The following is an 18272-nucleotide window of genomic DNA, read 5'->3' on the forward strand; positions in this document are numbered from 1 at the left end:
ACATTTGGAAGATTTTGAGAGAGGAATGACATGACCTCAGTTAATTTTTAAAGGGATACTCTCACGCTTGGGAATTCCCTGGCAGTCCAATGGTTAGGACTCTGCGCTCTCACTGCTGAGGGCCCGGATTCAATCCCTGGTTGGGGAACTAAGATCCCACAGGCCAAGCAGTGAAACAGAAAAAAAAAAAAACCCCAAAACAAAAAACGGATACTCTGACTCTTGTAGGGATGAGAATGGGAGGATAATTGGAAGAGTTAAATCAGAGAGACTCAATAAGAAGTTATGGCAGTTATCCAGGTGAGAGTTGATGGTGACTTAGACCCAGGTGCTAGTGATGAAGGAGGTGAGTAAGAAGTAGATGAACATTTTTTTAAGAACCAACAGTATTTGAAGATGGACTGGTTATGGGGTATAAGAGAAAGAGAAATGCAAAGGTTGACTGCTTGTTTTTCCACCTGAGAAATGGGTAGAATAATATTGCCATTTACTGAAACGGTGAATAAATAGGTTTAGAAAGATGCTAATAATATCATATCCCTGTCCATTGTACTGAACTCACCTACCATGCATCCCCTTTTACTACAGCTCACTGATCATCGAATTGATCCTTCCAGAAGCCAAGATCATTTCCACTTCTGAGCCTTTCCACTTTGTACTTGATAGTTCTTTGTCTTGAATGTTCTTCTCCCAGGTATTTCCGTGTGACTTTGGACTCAATGGAGAGGAGAACGGTAGGGGCAGCTACACAGAGGAGGTGACGGTTCAGAGGTGGAGGCAGTGATGAGCAATAGACATGGTGGGGTGGGACCGAGAGAAAAAGTAAACTGTAGAGAAACCAGTATTCTGTTTTACATTTAACAAGACTAGTATAATGCCAATATGGTTCTGACCAGTATGAGAAGACTAATAAGCATTTCACTCAGATAAGCTTGGCTTTGAAAATTGTGAAACAGTATTCTTTGGTAGTTCCGTAATAGCCACTTCCTACTCTCTGCAGACTCTAAAACATCTGGGAGGCAAAAAGGGGAAAAGTAGAGCTTTCCAATGGAGGAGGATCCCAAGGATTGGGATCGAATTAAAGAAGACAAAAATGCTCTCAGAAGCTCAACCCAGAAAGAAAAACACTTGTCTTTCAGAACCTGAAACCTCTGTAAATCAGGTAGGTTCAGAAGACAGCAGCTCTTCCAAAGGAGGTAACCTCTCCTCCTTCATTCTTAGAGTCTAAAGTATAAGACTTCCTGCTCACAGATGCTAGAAATTCTTTCACGGGGAACAGTCTTTTACTTGACAGTGAATGAAGGAGGCTTAAAATATTCCTGGGATAGATAACAAGCTGAACAAAGTTTATACAAAAGATCTGGCTGATGCCAGACGTTCTCTAGAAACAGGTTTGGCTTAACAGAGGGAGAGAAAAAAGGGAAGAGAACATGATATATAAAGTAGAAAGGACATTATATTTTATACACCTCTCTCTCCTATTTCTTTCATCTCTGGATCTCTCCCTGGCATTAAGAATATATGGGGGTAACTTTCATTTAATATCTCTTATCTTTAAAAAGATCTCACCCTTCAGTCCCTCACCCCTCTTCCTGCTTCCAAAGCGTAGCTCTGCTCCCCTTAGCAGAAAACCTCTCCAGAGCTGCCTCTGCGTTTTCTCCACTTCCTCCTCCCTTTCCCCATATATTTGTCAGTGAAATTCAATCTGGCATCACCCCAAGAACTCCTCCAAAACTGCTTTTATAGAAGAAATCAGTGGTCTCCTTGGAGGAGACTAACTACTTTTCTGATCTTATCTTACTCTGTCAGCAGCATTCGATATATTTGATCACTCCCTTCTTCACGTGAAATTAATTATACCATGTCACCATTTTGGTCTGACTTACTTTAAAGGCTGCAGAAGTATTTTAATACTTCCTAACTAGTCTCCCTGCTTTGATTCTTAGTCTTTGCAATCATCCCCTCTGCACACAGCAGACAAAGTGATATCTTTAAAATGTAAATCAGATCCTGTCACTCTCCAACTTAAATGTTGGCATCCCACTGTTCTAAGAGTAAATGCAAACTCTTTACCAAGGTCTTAAAACTCAGGATGGGGTGGCCTCACCCTTTTGAGCTAATGTCATTTTTCTCTCTATAAACAGGCCACTCAACTCCCAGACCAAGCTCCAAGGCCTTCACACTTGCCACGCCCTCTTCCACTAGACCTTCTCACTTCACTCAGAAAACAAATGAGAGGCCTTCCCAGGTCACTGCATCAAAGGTAGCTAAACACACATACACATATACGCATAACATAATCATCACTCTAATCCCTTTATAAAATTTACACAAATGTATGTTACCATTTAGTTACAAATTCATTATTTGTTTCTTCCACCAGAACATAAGCTCTATGATAGCAAGGGCTTGTCCATTTTTTACACATTAGTACCGCCAGCGTTATTTACCAACACCTGGTATATAAATTTATAGAATAAATAAATGAAGGATGGTACTAGTATTTGAATACAAAAGGTTGGGGGCTCAAAGGAAAAAATCCCTGGTTTAACAGCTCTGGTTAGATGAGATTAGATGTGGTTAGTCACTTCTCCTGCCATTCAAATCCGTATGACATTTTTGTCATGTTATCAACACCAATGGAGTGGAGAATGCCTGTCTCACAGGCAGAGCTAAGTACCCAGATCTTCTAGAGCCTACACAGATAATAGCTTGTGATTTCTAAATTGTGAGCCACAAAGGGTCACTATACCACTTATTCAAGATTGCACTCTCCCATGGGTAAATGGGGAATGCTCCAAGAAATATAATTAACAAAAGCTCTGGTGAAGTTACTGACTTTCTAAATCCACTGCAGCAGGTACTGATACTCCTCACAGTATATAGAGCTTTCACAGCTTCTTCTTCAACCAGCACACTTTGCCTTTAATTTGTGTGGTACATGCTGTGTATCAAACATAACCACAGAAGAGATTAAATGAGAGTGAAATGATGAAAATTAGACAACAGAAGAGTGAGAACTGGAGTATACTATGCATTCCCAAAGAAGGAGAAGTGAGATCCTCGGTAAGCAGAGAATTCTAGGGATGCAGCTACGAATTTTCTGCTTTGTCTTTGTGCCAGTCAAGGGACAGTTCAAAAGAAAAGCTTTGCTGGGTTCCTATTCACATATTCCCCAATGAGGTGACTTCAGTACCTGCATGGTCAAATCCATGCAAAAAAGAAATTGATATCAGGTGCTTACAAAAAATGAATATAATGTTAGCCTCCCAAATTTTCTTTTATGTTCATGTTGCCAGGGCTGGAAGAAAATAAACACATATATAAATTTTTATAAAGGTATCAGCCACTTTAAAAAAAATATATAAAATATAAAAAAATAAAAGTGAGTACCATATCTACCATTGTAACATTATCATTATCATTTTGGTTTACTTCCTTTCAGTTTTTAAAACTGTGCATATTTCCTTATATATTTCAAATATGGAAATACAATTTTGTTTCTTACAGTGTTCACTGAAAATACCATAAAGTTTTATGAATACCCAATGTTCATAAGCAGAACGTAAAAAAGAGCTTCCTAATGTCCCCGTGTCATTAATGGCTATCCTATGGTTAGACACTTACAACTGCCTACGTTTTGTTACTAATATAAATCATTCTGTAATGAACATCCTTGGTTGTACTTTTTAAAAAAATGCAATTTGAATTCTGGCCCTACCATTTAGAGCCCTTCATAAAGTCTCTTATCCTATGTGAGGATTATTTCAATTTCTTCATGGATAAGATGGGGATAATAATGGCTACCCTACCATGTTATTGTTGTAAGGATTAAATGAGAATATATACGAAATCTCCTGGCTCATGGTAGATGTTCAGTGCCTTTCCTGAAAGAATTTGTAAAAGTAAGGTAAATATTTTCTAGTCTTCTATTTCCAATTTTCTGTCTTCACATAAAAATTAATCCAACTAAAACAAAGTGTAGAAATACAAGTATTTATGAGGGTATTCCAGCCCTAGAAAGGAAAAATGCCTAATATACGTGAAAATATAGCTTTATCTTTTTTTCCCTAAAAGTGTGGAAGACAACTTCATTAAAATCTTAAACTACGTCCAATATAATCTTCTTGCTGAATGGTAATCAAAGAGGGGGATTGGTGCCTATTTGCATTCGAATTTAAACACCTTCCTTCACCTTTTTTTCAAGACTGGGATGAGAGCTGAACTACTGTGGTTAAGCTCCATGGAAGTTTTAAGGCCATTTCTTATGTTTATTAATTACTGTTGACCATCAGGGTCACACCTGGGTTACTACAGACCTGAGTATCAGCCAGGTCCTATAGACATTCAAGTTCTAATAGAACTGAAACAAATTCATCATTTCTTTTTCATTCTTTTTAGTTGTTTTCACATGGTCAAGGCAGTACTTTTCAAAATACTCTAAAAATTACCAAGAAGGCATGAAAACAGCAATATTTAGTTCTCATTTTATATTGCTTTCAGTTGGACAGCAATGACTCGGTTGCAGAATTCCCAAACCATTTGAAGTGAGGGGCATATATTTTCAAGGCCCTGAGATCTCCCTTTGATCCTAAAACTAAGTGATCATCTATGAGATACTAAACTGAGAATTTACATATTCAAGAAGCTTATGACTTTGTAACCTATCAAATAACAAAACCAAAAAGTACTCCTGGAAATATTAGCATTTAAGTCTCATCAGTTACATCTTGGGGTTGAATCCCTTACTGAGGATAGCTTTGAATAGGGGAACACCTAGACAATCTTAGAAGCTTTAGCTCCTTGATGTTCTAAGACAATTAAGACTTTCAGATACCCTGGTTAATATTGTTCAAAAATGCTAAAAACTTCCTTAAAGAAAGGAAAAGAACAGGCTGTAGACACAAAATGCTTTTAAATGACCCTAAAAGTGATATAATAATGCTCTGGGGCTGGAATAGGAAAGAGATACAAGAAATCTTAATGATTTAAGGTTTGAAATAAAATTCCCTTGTTGATTTTGTTCCACGGCAGTGTCAACAACAAATTGGCACTTGTCAACTACCTCTACAAGGATTAAATCATGTGCTGCTGCAGCTGCTGATTTTCAACACCCCCTGAAAGGAGTTCAGGGTGGAGAGCAGAAATGAGAAACTCTGTGCTCTGGGAAAACTGGCAGAACAGGTCTTCAGATAGTTAGATATTTTCAGGATTTGATTTTATGAGCCCAATTCTCCTCGTGACTAGCAGAAACCTTCTGCAAAAAATATCTGCTTGATTGTATATACTCCCCCTTTACCAAAATCACATATACACTGACCTTCCCCCCTACCTCTTTGGAGCAGTTTCTCAGAACTATCTGAAATGCTGTCTCCCGGGCTATAGTCCTCATTTTGCCCCAAATAAAACTTGACTCACAACTCTCACGTTGTGCATTTTTTTTAAGTCGACAGCAGTAGCTGTTTCTCGTTGTATAAGTCTGGATTTGCCTTCCTTGGTGAGGAAGCATCTTAACATCTTAACCCAGAGCTTCATTTTTTCTGAAGAGTTCAGATGTTTCCAGAAATCAATAACTAAAGCATGTCAGCTCAGTCCTTCTCAAAAGTCTTTTTCTTTACAGTAACATGCATCTCCTCAATGCACTCCCAACAGCCTGTCCTTAAATCTCTTCTGGATTAAACGGTTCAGAGCATAAAAGTTCCATGTATGACTAATTGGGTAGATATGCATACATTCCATGCTAATGCCCTACCATTGCTTTCTCTCTTGATAGTTTCCAGGACTGTCAGGGCTCAGAGAGGGCAGTGGAAAGGGGCCTATGATCCATGCAGTGGGCTGGTCTGGTCCTGTCTCTAAATGTCTGATCATTATTCAACCCCATGATGTGTTCCCCAGCTGTCTATAGCTGCTAATGCCCTTGCCTAACCCTGTCTCTAATGTAGTAAGCATCTGGCGATGGCTATGGTGCATGGCTGCTTTATCCTCACTGTAGAGACCATGCTCCCATGTGTTACGTAGCTGCCCTTGAACCCAGAAGCCAATGTGGCAAGAACAGAGTGAGGGAGAAACAGCTCTGAGAGAGAGCTGAATTTATACTGAATATTTACTCTAAAGAAATTCTTTTAAACTAAAAGAGACTCTTAAACTGTAAAAAACGAAGATATCTTTGACTGAAAAATTTAAGTACTTTTCCCCCCAGATATCCAGTTGGTACCAGATTCAGGAAGAATTTTAATCATCATAGAACACAAAGAATACTTAAATTTCTTTTTTTTTTTTTGCAGATATAAATATGGTAGGTAAATCGTGACACTCATCCACATTCCCCTTCATAAAATACGTCAAAATTTAAAAGATGATGACAGTAATATTGGATCCACTTTGATTTTGAAACTGATCATGACACCCAAATATGTCCTGATGCTATGAGGGAAAAACAGTTCTAAACTATTCTGATCTCAAAATTTCAAACAAAAATCTTCCCAGTGACAGTGTGGTATTCTGTGGGGAAAAAAGCATCGTAGATATAACTATCCATTTGATACATTTTTCAGACTTCTGGGGTAGAGATAAGTATGAGTAGCTTTGAATGTACTGAATGTACCCTGTGATACTGACACTTAGAGCAGAGAGCAAACTGGAACTCCATATACACAGCCGCATGTGGGACCATCACTGCATCCTACCTTCGCATAAGACAAAAGGCAAAGAGAGCCACACCCGGCAATGTTTTGTACATTACACACTCCTTCGTTATTCTTCTTTCATTTGTTAGTGGATATTGTATACTGAGATGCATTAAACTAAAGTTTTAATAACATTTGGAAAAGAAATATGTTGCTTGTTTTCTCTGCACACAGGAAACTCTTGCTCACTCACAGTGTGACTTGAACTGCACTCAGCTTCTCTGTGTCTGTGTGTCAACAAAGGCTTTTTCATCCTTTATCAGATTAGCAAGGAGCAACATCTAGTTTCAGTTCCATATCTGGGCCATGCTTATTCCTTACTTTTGTTTTTTTTTTGTCTTTCAGGACCTAGCTGGTATCAATAGAAAGGGCTCAGATTTGGGACTCAAAAGTCCTGCGTTCAAATTCTCCATGCTATTGTGTCCTTTGGGGAAACATCCCTTCTCTAAAACTCCCTTAAGTAAAACAGTCCCATGAGGCATTGTTGCATTAACATATGAAAGGGGCTACTACATATTGTTGAATAATTAAGTGTGGGTCCCATTCTTATTAGCATTATGCTTCTTTACTGTTAAAATTGCTGGAGTGGCATATGGTGATTTGAAAATGCTTACTTTAAAAAAAAAGCTGTTGTTAAGCTAATTCAATACTGAAAATTATTTGGATCTCTTCTAATCAATATCCTTTGCACACAGTCATTCATTTTCTCTCTTTCAGCAAATTAATGGTTTTGGAGTTTCAGGACTTAATCTTCTCTTAGCCTTCTTTCTCTCCGCTCTTCTTACATTGTCTGGATGAACACAGATTTGATCATCATTCAACTTTGTACCATAAAGAAATATAAAAATAAAAATTTGTTAAAATGTTTTTCCCTGTTAACACTAAGATTATAGCTTTTCCCCTTCTCACTAAGATAGGAATCCTAAGTTTGCTTTGAGGCTGATCTGTGTTCCTTCTCAGCTTTCCTGGTTGTGGTCCATCAGGCACCACTCCCCAACTCTGATCTCCTTGGGCTCCTCTCAACTTTCCTGCTGCCCCGCACCTCTCCTTTGGTTACAAGGCCTTTCCCACTCAGTTCTCTGAGAAGTTTCTAGTCTCTTTCTTCTACTAGGGTATGGTAACATAAGCTCTTCCTAAGATTTCCTCTGGTTTGGGCTAGTCACCTCCTTTTTGCCTCCATAGGCTTCATATAAAGGGTGAAGATCACTTTAGATCCAACCACTCACTACTTGTAAAAGTAACAGAAGGTTGGGACTTCCCTGGTGGTGCAGTAGTTAAGAATCGCCTGCCAATGCAGGGGACACAAGTTCGAGCCCTGGTCCGGGGATATCCCATATGCCGTGGAGCAACTAAGCCTGTGCACCACAACTACTGAGCCTGCGCTCTAGAGCCCGTGAGCCACAGAGCCTGCACACAACTACTGAGGCCCGTGCACCTAGAGCCCATGCTCCGCAACAAGAGAAGCCACCGCGATGAGAAGCCGGTGCACCACAACGAAGAGTAGTCCCCGCTCACGGCAACTAGAGAAAGCCCGTGTGCAGCAACGAAGACCCAACGCAGCCAAAAATAAATAAAATTAAAAAAAGAAAGTACTAGAGGGTTAAGTGTGATAACTTGAGCAGATGGTGTAACTGCAAAGTATGTTTCTTTCTGGGTAATAGCACACAGGCCAGTGCCTATATTCTCAATCTCTCTCTCCCTACTTCCCTTGTATCAGCTTGCCTCTGAATTATGTTTACTTTTTAAAAGGCAACAAAATGCCTGTGAAAGATCAATAAAATGAGAGGATAGATAAGTGAGCTGAATTGTGACAGATTCTAGCAGCGTTTTTATCAAGCAAGAAAACAAATCAAACTGCAACGACTAGTTCTCTGCAAGAATGTTCAGACTTCCAAGTGGATCTTTGAACGGTAAAGCATACAAATCAGGCCAAGATTTTAACATTCCACCCTGCTACCTCTCTTCTCTTGTAGACATATACTTGTCACAAACTGAATAGAAATATCCCTATTCCTATTCCAGGAAACCTGGCTTAATAGTCCCTATGAAAATCAATAGGTTCCAACTGACAGAATGCTTGAAGAAGTTTCACTTCACTTGACACAGCTTGTTATCGGCAAGCTACTTTCCTTAATGTGTTCTGAGACCTCAGTTGGGCCCAACAAGTCTATTTGAGCTAGTGATTTATTATTCCCCTCTCCATCACTGACCAAGGGAGACCCTGACTTCACTTCTAGAGCATACCCATTAGTTGTTAAAAGTAGTTATAGCAGTGTTTAATAGACGCATATCTTTAACCCAGATTGACCTAGCCATCTCTCTTACGTGTATCACAGAAATTGAAAAATGAATGGCCTGTGATCAGTTTTCCATGTTCCCAAAGGTTAGACAGAAAGAGACAAGAGCAGGTAATCCTCAGTTTGCCAAGTGGTATAAATGTTATTATTTCTATTTCAGAACTGAAAAACCTGAAAACTCCTCTAATGGAGACATCCTGGAGATTCAACTACCAAGAATTTGAGGGAGGCCTGTGTACCTTCTGTAATTTGATCTAGAGCAACTTTTCAAAGTCTCCAGCAGCATCATAGTTACATACTCAAAGAGCTAATTCATAAGAACATAAGGAAAAATGAATACAAATTAAAAACTAACTCATAGAATGATCAGCAAGTCACAACGTGTGGCTCTTCAACTAACTGAGAGGAGGATAAAAGGCCTCTTTTATCCTTTAGTACTTAATGGAAATTTTATAAAAGTTAGGAACATTTACTAGGTGGATGCTAATTAAATTATTCAAGAAAAGCCTTTCCAGAAATCTATAGATCACTTTACATTACAATAACTAAAATATGACAAAATTTAGACCTAAAAGAGCTTCTAAACTATGGATCAAGTCACAGTGCTCCAATGTCAAGAATCAGAATAGAGCAGTAGGGTTGAAAGTGTTCCAAATCTAGGAATCACGGGCATCCAAGATTTGTCTAAGTATGAGGTCATATGACCAGAAATGATATAATTAGTTTGTTCATACAGCAGTATACAATATGTCTGGTGCTGCTTACTGCTTAGTTTTCAATCAAGCTAATGAAAATATGAGAATTACACAGAATGAGCTGATAATATTATAATATAAAATATCTGTGTGGACCCATTACAATTAATAATAAGAACAATGTTCACCATTTATTACATGCTCCCTAGGTGCTGAGAAATATTTTACATAAGTTATCTCATTTTAATTGTTACTAAAATGCCACGGGCTAGATGTTCTTAAACTCATTTCACAGATGAAGAAACTAAGATTGAGAGATTTACATAACTGTTGTAGGGTCACACAGGTAGTAAGTGGCAGAAGTGATCCTGAACTCAAGTTGTCTGGCTCCACAGCCCATGATCTTACCCCACAACCACATAGCCATTCTTAAGGAGAGTCAGAAGACCTATACATTCTGAACTTATACACTGAGATTGGCTCTCAGACTCATAAATTCTGAATTTACACACTGAGATTAATTCTTAGACTCAATACTGGGTATTTCATGCAAGGATTTTATAGCAATCTGAATGCAATCTTTTTCAAGAGTTGAGCCACATGGCTAGAAATGTCATCATGATTTTAGAATTCAAATATTTGTCTTCAAAATTCCAGGGACACTATAAATGATTGATGATCATAATTTTCTTAAATCTCAATAAGTTCCTGAAAATGAGCCATATTGATAGGCCTGAAGTGTGATTATTTAGACACACCCTAGGGGATGTACTCCTTAGGAAAAGAGATAATGCCTGTGACTCATTCCTGAAGGAGTGACTCCATTATCACCAAAATTCTTCAAAAGTTGTGATTCCATTTAACTCAGCAAAAGTCAGTCCAGACTGAAGGTTCCATCTGCATAATCTGTTCAAATTTTGACATTTTCTTGAATCTATTATTTTCCTTCTGTGCAGTTTTAAGTTCAGCATATTAAAAAGTCACGTAACTAAATAACATCAATAAAAAGGTCCCATCTTGTAAATCACTTATTGTCCCACTACCCGTGTCTGTCAGAATCTTTTAACGCCCCAAAGTTGTTCATCTGAGGACGCAGCTTAGAAAATCTTTCTACTCTACTTCAATTTCTTCTAAATATTGCATAAAACGGAGATGATGAAAGGCTCATGAGTGAAGGAAAAAAGGAAGCCTTGTTTCCTTCACCCTGGATTCGTTTTACAAAGTTCACAGTAAAAGTTTCACTGATATCTGCAAGCCAATTACATACAAGGTAATGAGGTATTTATGGGCAACAAAAATGGCACTGCCTGTGAATCTGTAACTGTTTTAAAATAAAAAGTTACAAAATGGGTCACCTTTCCCAGGAGGAGAGTAGGTATGGCACTCCTAGTGACTTGATGAGTTCTTCAGTCCAAGGATCTCTAATACTATGTGGAAAAAAATTAAAAAAAATAAACAACCAGAAGAGCCCTTCAATTCATTTTCCTCTCTTGTTTACCCTCACTGCCCTCAAAGCTTTATCCTCATTAATGACATGATGAGACAAATGGATACTGTTTCTGGAAAAGTCCAGGATTTTCAGTATAGTAAAAAGTTGGTTCAATTATCATTTTCTGTTTTCTGGCACTTCAATACATCTATAATAGAGAGTCACTGGTGTTTATCAGGACATTTAGAAACTGTAAGATCTTTTAATGCTTTCTGAATGTCCAGAGAAAAGTTATGTTGAACAGGATCTCAATGTTGAAGTTTGGTTTAACTCAAATTTTCTCATATACTGAAATTCTAAAATCTAGCATGGATACTAGTATACTGTCCTAAATTTAATAACTATTGATTTTTGCCATATTTTTTTTTCTCTCTCTCTCCCTATATGTGCACACACATACACACACTCACACTTTTCTTTCATTGTGAACTATCTGAACATAAGTTGCAGACATTAATGATGTTGGTCGATATGTATTTTAATGTATTCTAATTCTAGAAATTGTAGTTGTCTATAGATAAAGAACATGGTATTATATCCACATATAAAATATATGGTAATTTAAAATATTTTTATTATAATTACATGTTAAGTTCCCACAAGGATATTTTATTAGCCAAAATACCCAACTGTCTGAACATAACAAGCTACTTTATGTTTATTATCAGTATTAATTCTGTCCTGTACTTGACAACCAATGGAATGTGGATTTCTCCATAAGAGTAGATGCTTTAGTCTATCTTCCTATGGATAAATTAGAGTCTTTGTCTATCACTCAGACATATGAGTGCTTAATGGATTGTTAATGACAATCAGGGTGTTTTATAGGGGGAATAAGTCCCTTACTGCCAATGTAAACTAAATCCTTCCTAAAATATTAAGCTATGAGAAAGGAACATAATATTGCCACAAAATAAATTTTGGGTAAACTGTCCTGAAACAGCTTTTAAACAGATCCTGGGGAAGAGGATTATTGTTATCAAATAATTAACTTGTGGAAGAGATAGGGAAATTTTCTTGGACTTAAAAACATTTATATATGAATCTAATCACCTATAAAATGGATAGGTTTTCTTATGTTTATTAGTTTCTTGAATGTGATAAAAGTTTTATTCAACTTCAGATAGATTATTGAGTGGAATATTTTGAAATTCACCTTAGAGGTCCTCTTTTTTTGATAGGATTTTGGATGGAATTGTGTTCCCCCCTCCAAAATATGTTGAAGTACTAACCCCCTAGTCCTTAAAAATGTGACTTTATCTGGGAATTAGTTGTTGTAAATATAGGTAGTTAATTTAAGATGAGGTCATACTGGAGTAGGGTGGGCCCCTAATCCAATAGAACTGGTGTCCTTTTATGAAGAGGGAAATGTGAACACAGACATGCAGAGAGGGAACATGATATGAAGACATGCAGGGAGAAGACTGCCATGTGACAATGAAGATAGAGATTAGAGTGATGCAATGACAAGTCAAGGAACATCAAGCATTGCTGATGGTCACCAGAAGCTAGGAGAGAGGCATGGAACAAATTCTCCATCAGTGCCCTCAGAAGGAATCAACCTTGCCGTCCCATCCCCTTGATTTCAGACTTCTAGACTTCAAAACTGTAAAAGAATAAATTTTAATTGTTCTAAGCCATCCAGTTTATGGTAGTTTATTACATCAGCCCTATGAAATTCTTACAGATAGTTGATAGATGATAGACAGACAAACAGATGTAGACAGATAATCTTTCAAACCTCTTAAGTTTGGGTCTAATCATAAAATGAGGACCCAAGGAATTATCCCATGAAGTGGTATAGTAGCCCCAAAGTTGTTAGTTGAACCACATAAAATTGTCATTTTTTATAGGTCAAGAATAGTTTAATAGATGAAGTTTTATGTGGCTCAATCTAATAAATAGATTACACAGATCATTCCAGTTTTCTGAAGCTCACTTTCCCCGTCAAGAGCAGATCTTTAACTGAATTTGCTAGAAGAATACTTTGTTTCCCCTACATCACTTTTCCTCCATAAATAGATTCTTAGTCTTAAAATAAGATCATAGGCTTCATTCATTTCATTTGGATAAGGAAGTTCTGTCTTCATGACCTATATAGAATTAAACACTGGAGGCAATTTCTCTTTGAGGTTTTGCCTGCTATTCCTCTTGTTTATACATCTCTGGGCATGGTTGATTCTAGGAGACAATGCTGGGAATTCCATCTATGTTAAAAACTGAGGTTTCTCCAGGGGATTTCTCTCATTCCATTTGGTACAACAGTAACTGTGTTTGACAACATCTGCCTTACTACATCGTTCTGCAGTTCCATCTGACACTTGGTTCCCGTCCACATTTTCTTCGTGCCTGTCTTCTGAACAAGATGTTTCCACAACAGAGGTGGAGGAGAGAAGACAGGGAGGGCAAATCAGAGCTTTACTTTCTCAATGAATAAAAGTCATGAACCCACCAAGTGTCTTCACTTCTCTCTTATTCCAATTCATTCAAAAGATTTTTGACATAAACAAATATTCTCTAAACCAGCCCCTTGTCCTTTGGGATTCTGAGCATTCACAAGTCATTTCTGAATACTCATTTTCCTAGATGTTTATATAGTTAGTGCCTTTCAAAGTTTCCTCAACTATGAAAATAAAATAATCACACACAAATTTTACTGACAATTTTTTAACCAGCAAGAAATGATACAACCAAGTCCAAAAACATCTCTTGTGTCACTACTGCTAAAGCATGCCAATATATTTTCATGAAAAGCAGATGTTTAACAGGAAATTCTGTTTCATGAAATCTTAATAATCCTTAGTTCAAATACATTTTATGACTATAAGAAATTGATTTAAGAGAAAACTCCAAAGCTTATCAATCAAAAGCTGCCTCTACATTCTGGAATCATTGGCTACACCAAATAGGAAATCCAGAATAAAGACCTTATTAGGAGCAATTGCCATTTAAACTATTACCTTCTTCAGTTATACTGTTCTTGGTGCTTGAGTGGCGTTAAATTCTAACAGATTGTTTGAAAATGTCATTCTACTTCTACTTGACTGAAAACATTGTGCCATTATTCTCTTCTTCATTATATGAGAGTCTAAAATTTACCTGTGCCAGACAATACATAAACAGTTGGTGATATTAAGCTGACTTTAGAAAAAAAAAATCCCTTGGCCTCAAAGAGGTATTATTTGACTTCAAAAGTTACAGTATGTCTCTCCTCAGCATATGTTACATCTGGGTTTTCAGAAATATATATATTTCACATATTTGTTCACATAAAATTTGAGAAAGGAAGAATTTGCTATAAAAGAATATGTTGTCTTTTTGTGGTTTTATAAGGAGAAATTACCTAAGGACAGAAAGTATAAGTAGGGCATTACAATGACAAATATTCTCTGGGGCACAGGGAGTATAAAAATGCCAGTATTACATGCTGACATTTGTATTTTGAACTCTCACCTTAGCATTTCTTACTTATTGGAGATAAGCCTAAGTAACTTTTGCCCCCTCAGCTCACCTACAAGCTTAGGGCAAGAAAAAAAAAAATCCGAAAACAAAATCCTTCCTTCTTGTTCAAATATGAACTTCTTCGATGAGCAGGTTCAGTCCCAGATACATTAGCATTTGCCTGGTTGTACTTTACTGAAGTAAACCCACCATTTGAAAATCAAGTTAGAAGCTGATGACTTCTTTAACAAATGCATCTATTTGTGTTTCATTTAGGTATTTTTAAATAGCAACCTTTTCTAGTATATTAAATTGTGATTGGAGATTATATAAATGTACATATATATCTGAAAACATGACAGGTATACAAAGCAAAGTTTACCTGGAAACTCTAAATGTCTTTCCATTCCATACTTCTCCTCCCCACAACTGTATCTAATTTGAGATCCAGTTGCTTTCAAAGAATCACAATTTCCATCAAAAAACAACCCATTTGGCTGCACTCTCATAATCATGATTCAAATGAGTTAGCTGCACATAGCAGCTCTCTGGCCCTTTTGTCCTTCGAATCAGGGCTCCTGCCTTCTCCAGGTCACAGATCCCTTAGAGATGCTATTATATAATGAAATAAACTTACTGTTTTCTTTAACACTTTGAGAGCATAAGGCTTCTGGGTCCCCTTCTGTTTGCATCTGTATACAATGGATGTAGCACCCCTTGAGGGGGAAAAAGACAAAAAGAAAATGTTATGCTTTGGACAAGAAATTAAGGGGAAAGCTTGAAAATAAGTATGTCTTACATTTACCCTCATAACTGACAAGTGTTTATAAGTTCTATTATAGGGCTGGCCCAACTGTTGAGAGGATTTTTTTCTCATAACTAAAGATAGTGTGCTCAGATTTTCCTGTCTGCTCTTTTTCTCCTAGCTCAACGCTATACAAGTAACCTGCCTAAGGCTGTTGCCTTCAGTCATCTCTGGAGAAGAGTAAGCCTTATGGCTTCAGGGAGAGGGTTTAATTTCAACACTAGGCTGTAAGGGTCAGGAAAGTCTCCATTACTTGGCAAGGGTGCTGGGAACCCTTGAGAATTTACACCACTTCATTTGGTTCCCTGGCATTCTCCCCAGAGCCAATATTATTCCAATAGAGAGATACCGGTTCCTTCATCTTGGTGAATACTGCTACCACTTACTCACATGTGCCTAACAAAAATGATTACATGAAATGTCCAGGAGAAAATCCTATTAAAATGGTCAAAGATATACAGAGAAAAAGTAAATTTATCACTCTATAAAAAACTTGGAGAAGTAGAGAAAGTTTTTTACTTGTAATGCAGAATGGTAAGAAGAAACTCAATAACTATCTTTATGTATGTGATACATGTGTGAAGTTACTAAAAAGAGAACATTAAAAAGCAGGACATTGTGGTCCTGATGCTTCCTCTCCAGTCATGAGAGCAAGAGAACAAGACAGAGATAAAAAGAGATGGAGCAGGCTTAAGTACAACCTTAGAGAACTTCAGATAAGTCTTAAAATAAGATCAGTTGAAGTAAATCTGTCATACTTTAAAGATTAGGCCAAAGGACCTCTCATGATACATTCAGTCCAGTGGTTCTGAAATTCTAAGAAAGAACAAAAGAAATATACAAATCAAGCATATTCCAAGCTACCCACGCACATCAAATTTTTAATAGACCCAGCAAGAGTCAGGAACTGGTGGTGTAAATGCTAATAGGTAAGAACAATTTCAACACATTTTTTTAAACTGTGGTAAGATATAACATATACACAAAGAAATAAAGAGTTGCAACGGAATAAATGGAGGTAAATATAAAATGCTATTTTCTTTATTTTTAATTGCTCTAAATTATATAAAGCAGAAATATTAATTCACTGTTTATGGCATATGTAAAAGTAAAATGTATGACAAAAATAGCACAAAGAATGGGAGAATTTGAGATAATACTGTTAAGTCCTTATATTACATGTTAAGTCCTTAAATTACATGTTAAGTAGTATGATATTATTTAAAAGTAGACTCTGATTAATTAAAGATGTATATTGTGTAACCTAGGGCAATGAATAAAATAATTTTTAAAAGAAAAAAATCAATAATGAAGCTAAAATGGAATAATCAGAAATGAAATGCTGGGGAACAAAACAAAATAAGAAATTAAAAAATAAAACAACTAACAATATGGTGTATTTTAATCCAATCATATAAAAATTACATTAAATGTAAATTTTATAAGCATATCAATTCAAAATAAAGATCATCAGTCACATGCTACAACAGACTCCATTTAATCTTCAGTCTCAATCTGTAGCAATGACCTAAACAAATAATTCCATGTTGTTTTAAGAAAATTTTGTTTATGCTGAAAATCTACCACACTAGGGTACCCTCCAAATTTTTTGTCATATGTAAACTCGTTCAGCCAATGACTTGTTTCTAATAAATGACTCATTACTTCAGGTTCAAAAAAATAAAGATCATCAGATTAGATTGAAAAAATCAAGACCAAACAATACACAATATACAATTAACCAATTTTAAATATAAAGGGTAAATAGGTTAAAAATAAAATGATAGACGAGAGATACTATGAAAACACTAGACAAAAGAAAGCAGGAGTAGCGATATTAATATCATGTCAACCAGACTTCAAAATAAGGATAAAGATGAACATGACTTAATTATTACGAGGTCTATTCCACAAAATGACATAACAAATGTAAATGTGTATGCACCTAACAACAGTGCTTCAAAATACATGAAGCAAAAACTGATAAAACTGAACAGAGAAACAGACAAATCCATAAATACAGCTGGAGACATCAACACACCCTCTCAGCAGTTAATAGAGAAAGCAGAAAAATTACCACTGAGTATATGGAGGACATGAACAACATTATCAACTAAACTAAGTTAAATGACATTTAGAAAACACTACACAAAAACAGCAGAATACACTTTCTCTTTGAAGTTAAAAGATTCATAAACTTGATTTCCTGACTTAGTATAATGCTACAGTAATCAAGAGAGTAGTATTGAAGGAAGAATAAACATGTAGACAAATGGAATGGAAAAAAGAATCCAGAAATAGTTGTACACATATATGGCTAATTGGTTTCTGACAAAGGTAAATAAATAGGCAATTGGTGGAGAAAGGACAGTTTCACCAAGTATAAATAGTGCTGGAACAACTGGATACACATATGCAAAAAACAAAAGTAAAAACAAAAAGCCTTTATCCGAGCTCACACTCTATGAAAAAATTACTCAAAATGGATCATAAGTATAAATGTAAAACCTATAATTCTAAAAGTTAAAAAAAGAAGAAAATTTTGTGACCTTTAGTTAGGCAATGATTTCTTACATACACAGCCCAAAGCACAATAATTCAAAGAACAAAAAATAAATTGGACTTCATTTAAATTAAAAATGTCTGCTTTATGAAAGACACAGACAAGGAGAAAGTTTTTATAATCACATATCTGATAAAGGACTTGTATCTAGAATTACAAACAAACTCAAAGCCCAATAATAAGAAAGTAATGCATTTTAAAGATGGGGCAAAGATTTGAATATATATTTCACCAAAGAAAATATATGGATGGCAAAAAGCACAAAGAAAGATGCCCAACATCATTAGTCATTAGGG

The 18272-nt window shown here is 36.4% G+C and overlaps 1 protein-coding gene across 2 annotated transcripts in view; it reads right to left on the bottom strand.

Moving 5' to 3' along the window:
* The window catches only part of CAMK4 (calcium/calmodulin dependent protein kinase IV), a 214553-nt gene that overhangs the window by 87848 nt on the left and 108433 nt on the right, over window positions 1-18272 (bottom strand). For both annotated transcript variants that reach the window (XM_004267444.3, XM_049707508.1), the window contains exon 2: window positions 15246-15324. In XM_004267444.3, the coding sequence (XP_004267492.1) occupies window positions 15246-15324 (79 nt within the window). The remainder of the gene's footprint in view (window positions 1-15245; window positions 15325-18272) is intronic.

The sequence above is a fragment of the Orcinus orca genome, chromosome 3 (assembly GCF_937001465.1).
Source record: "Orcinus orca chromosome 3, mOrcOrc1.1, whole genome shotgun sequence".
Lineage (NCBI taxonomy): Eukaryota > Metazoa > Chordata > Mammalia > Artiodactyla > Delphinidae > Orcinus > Orcinus orca.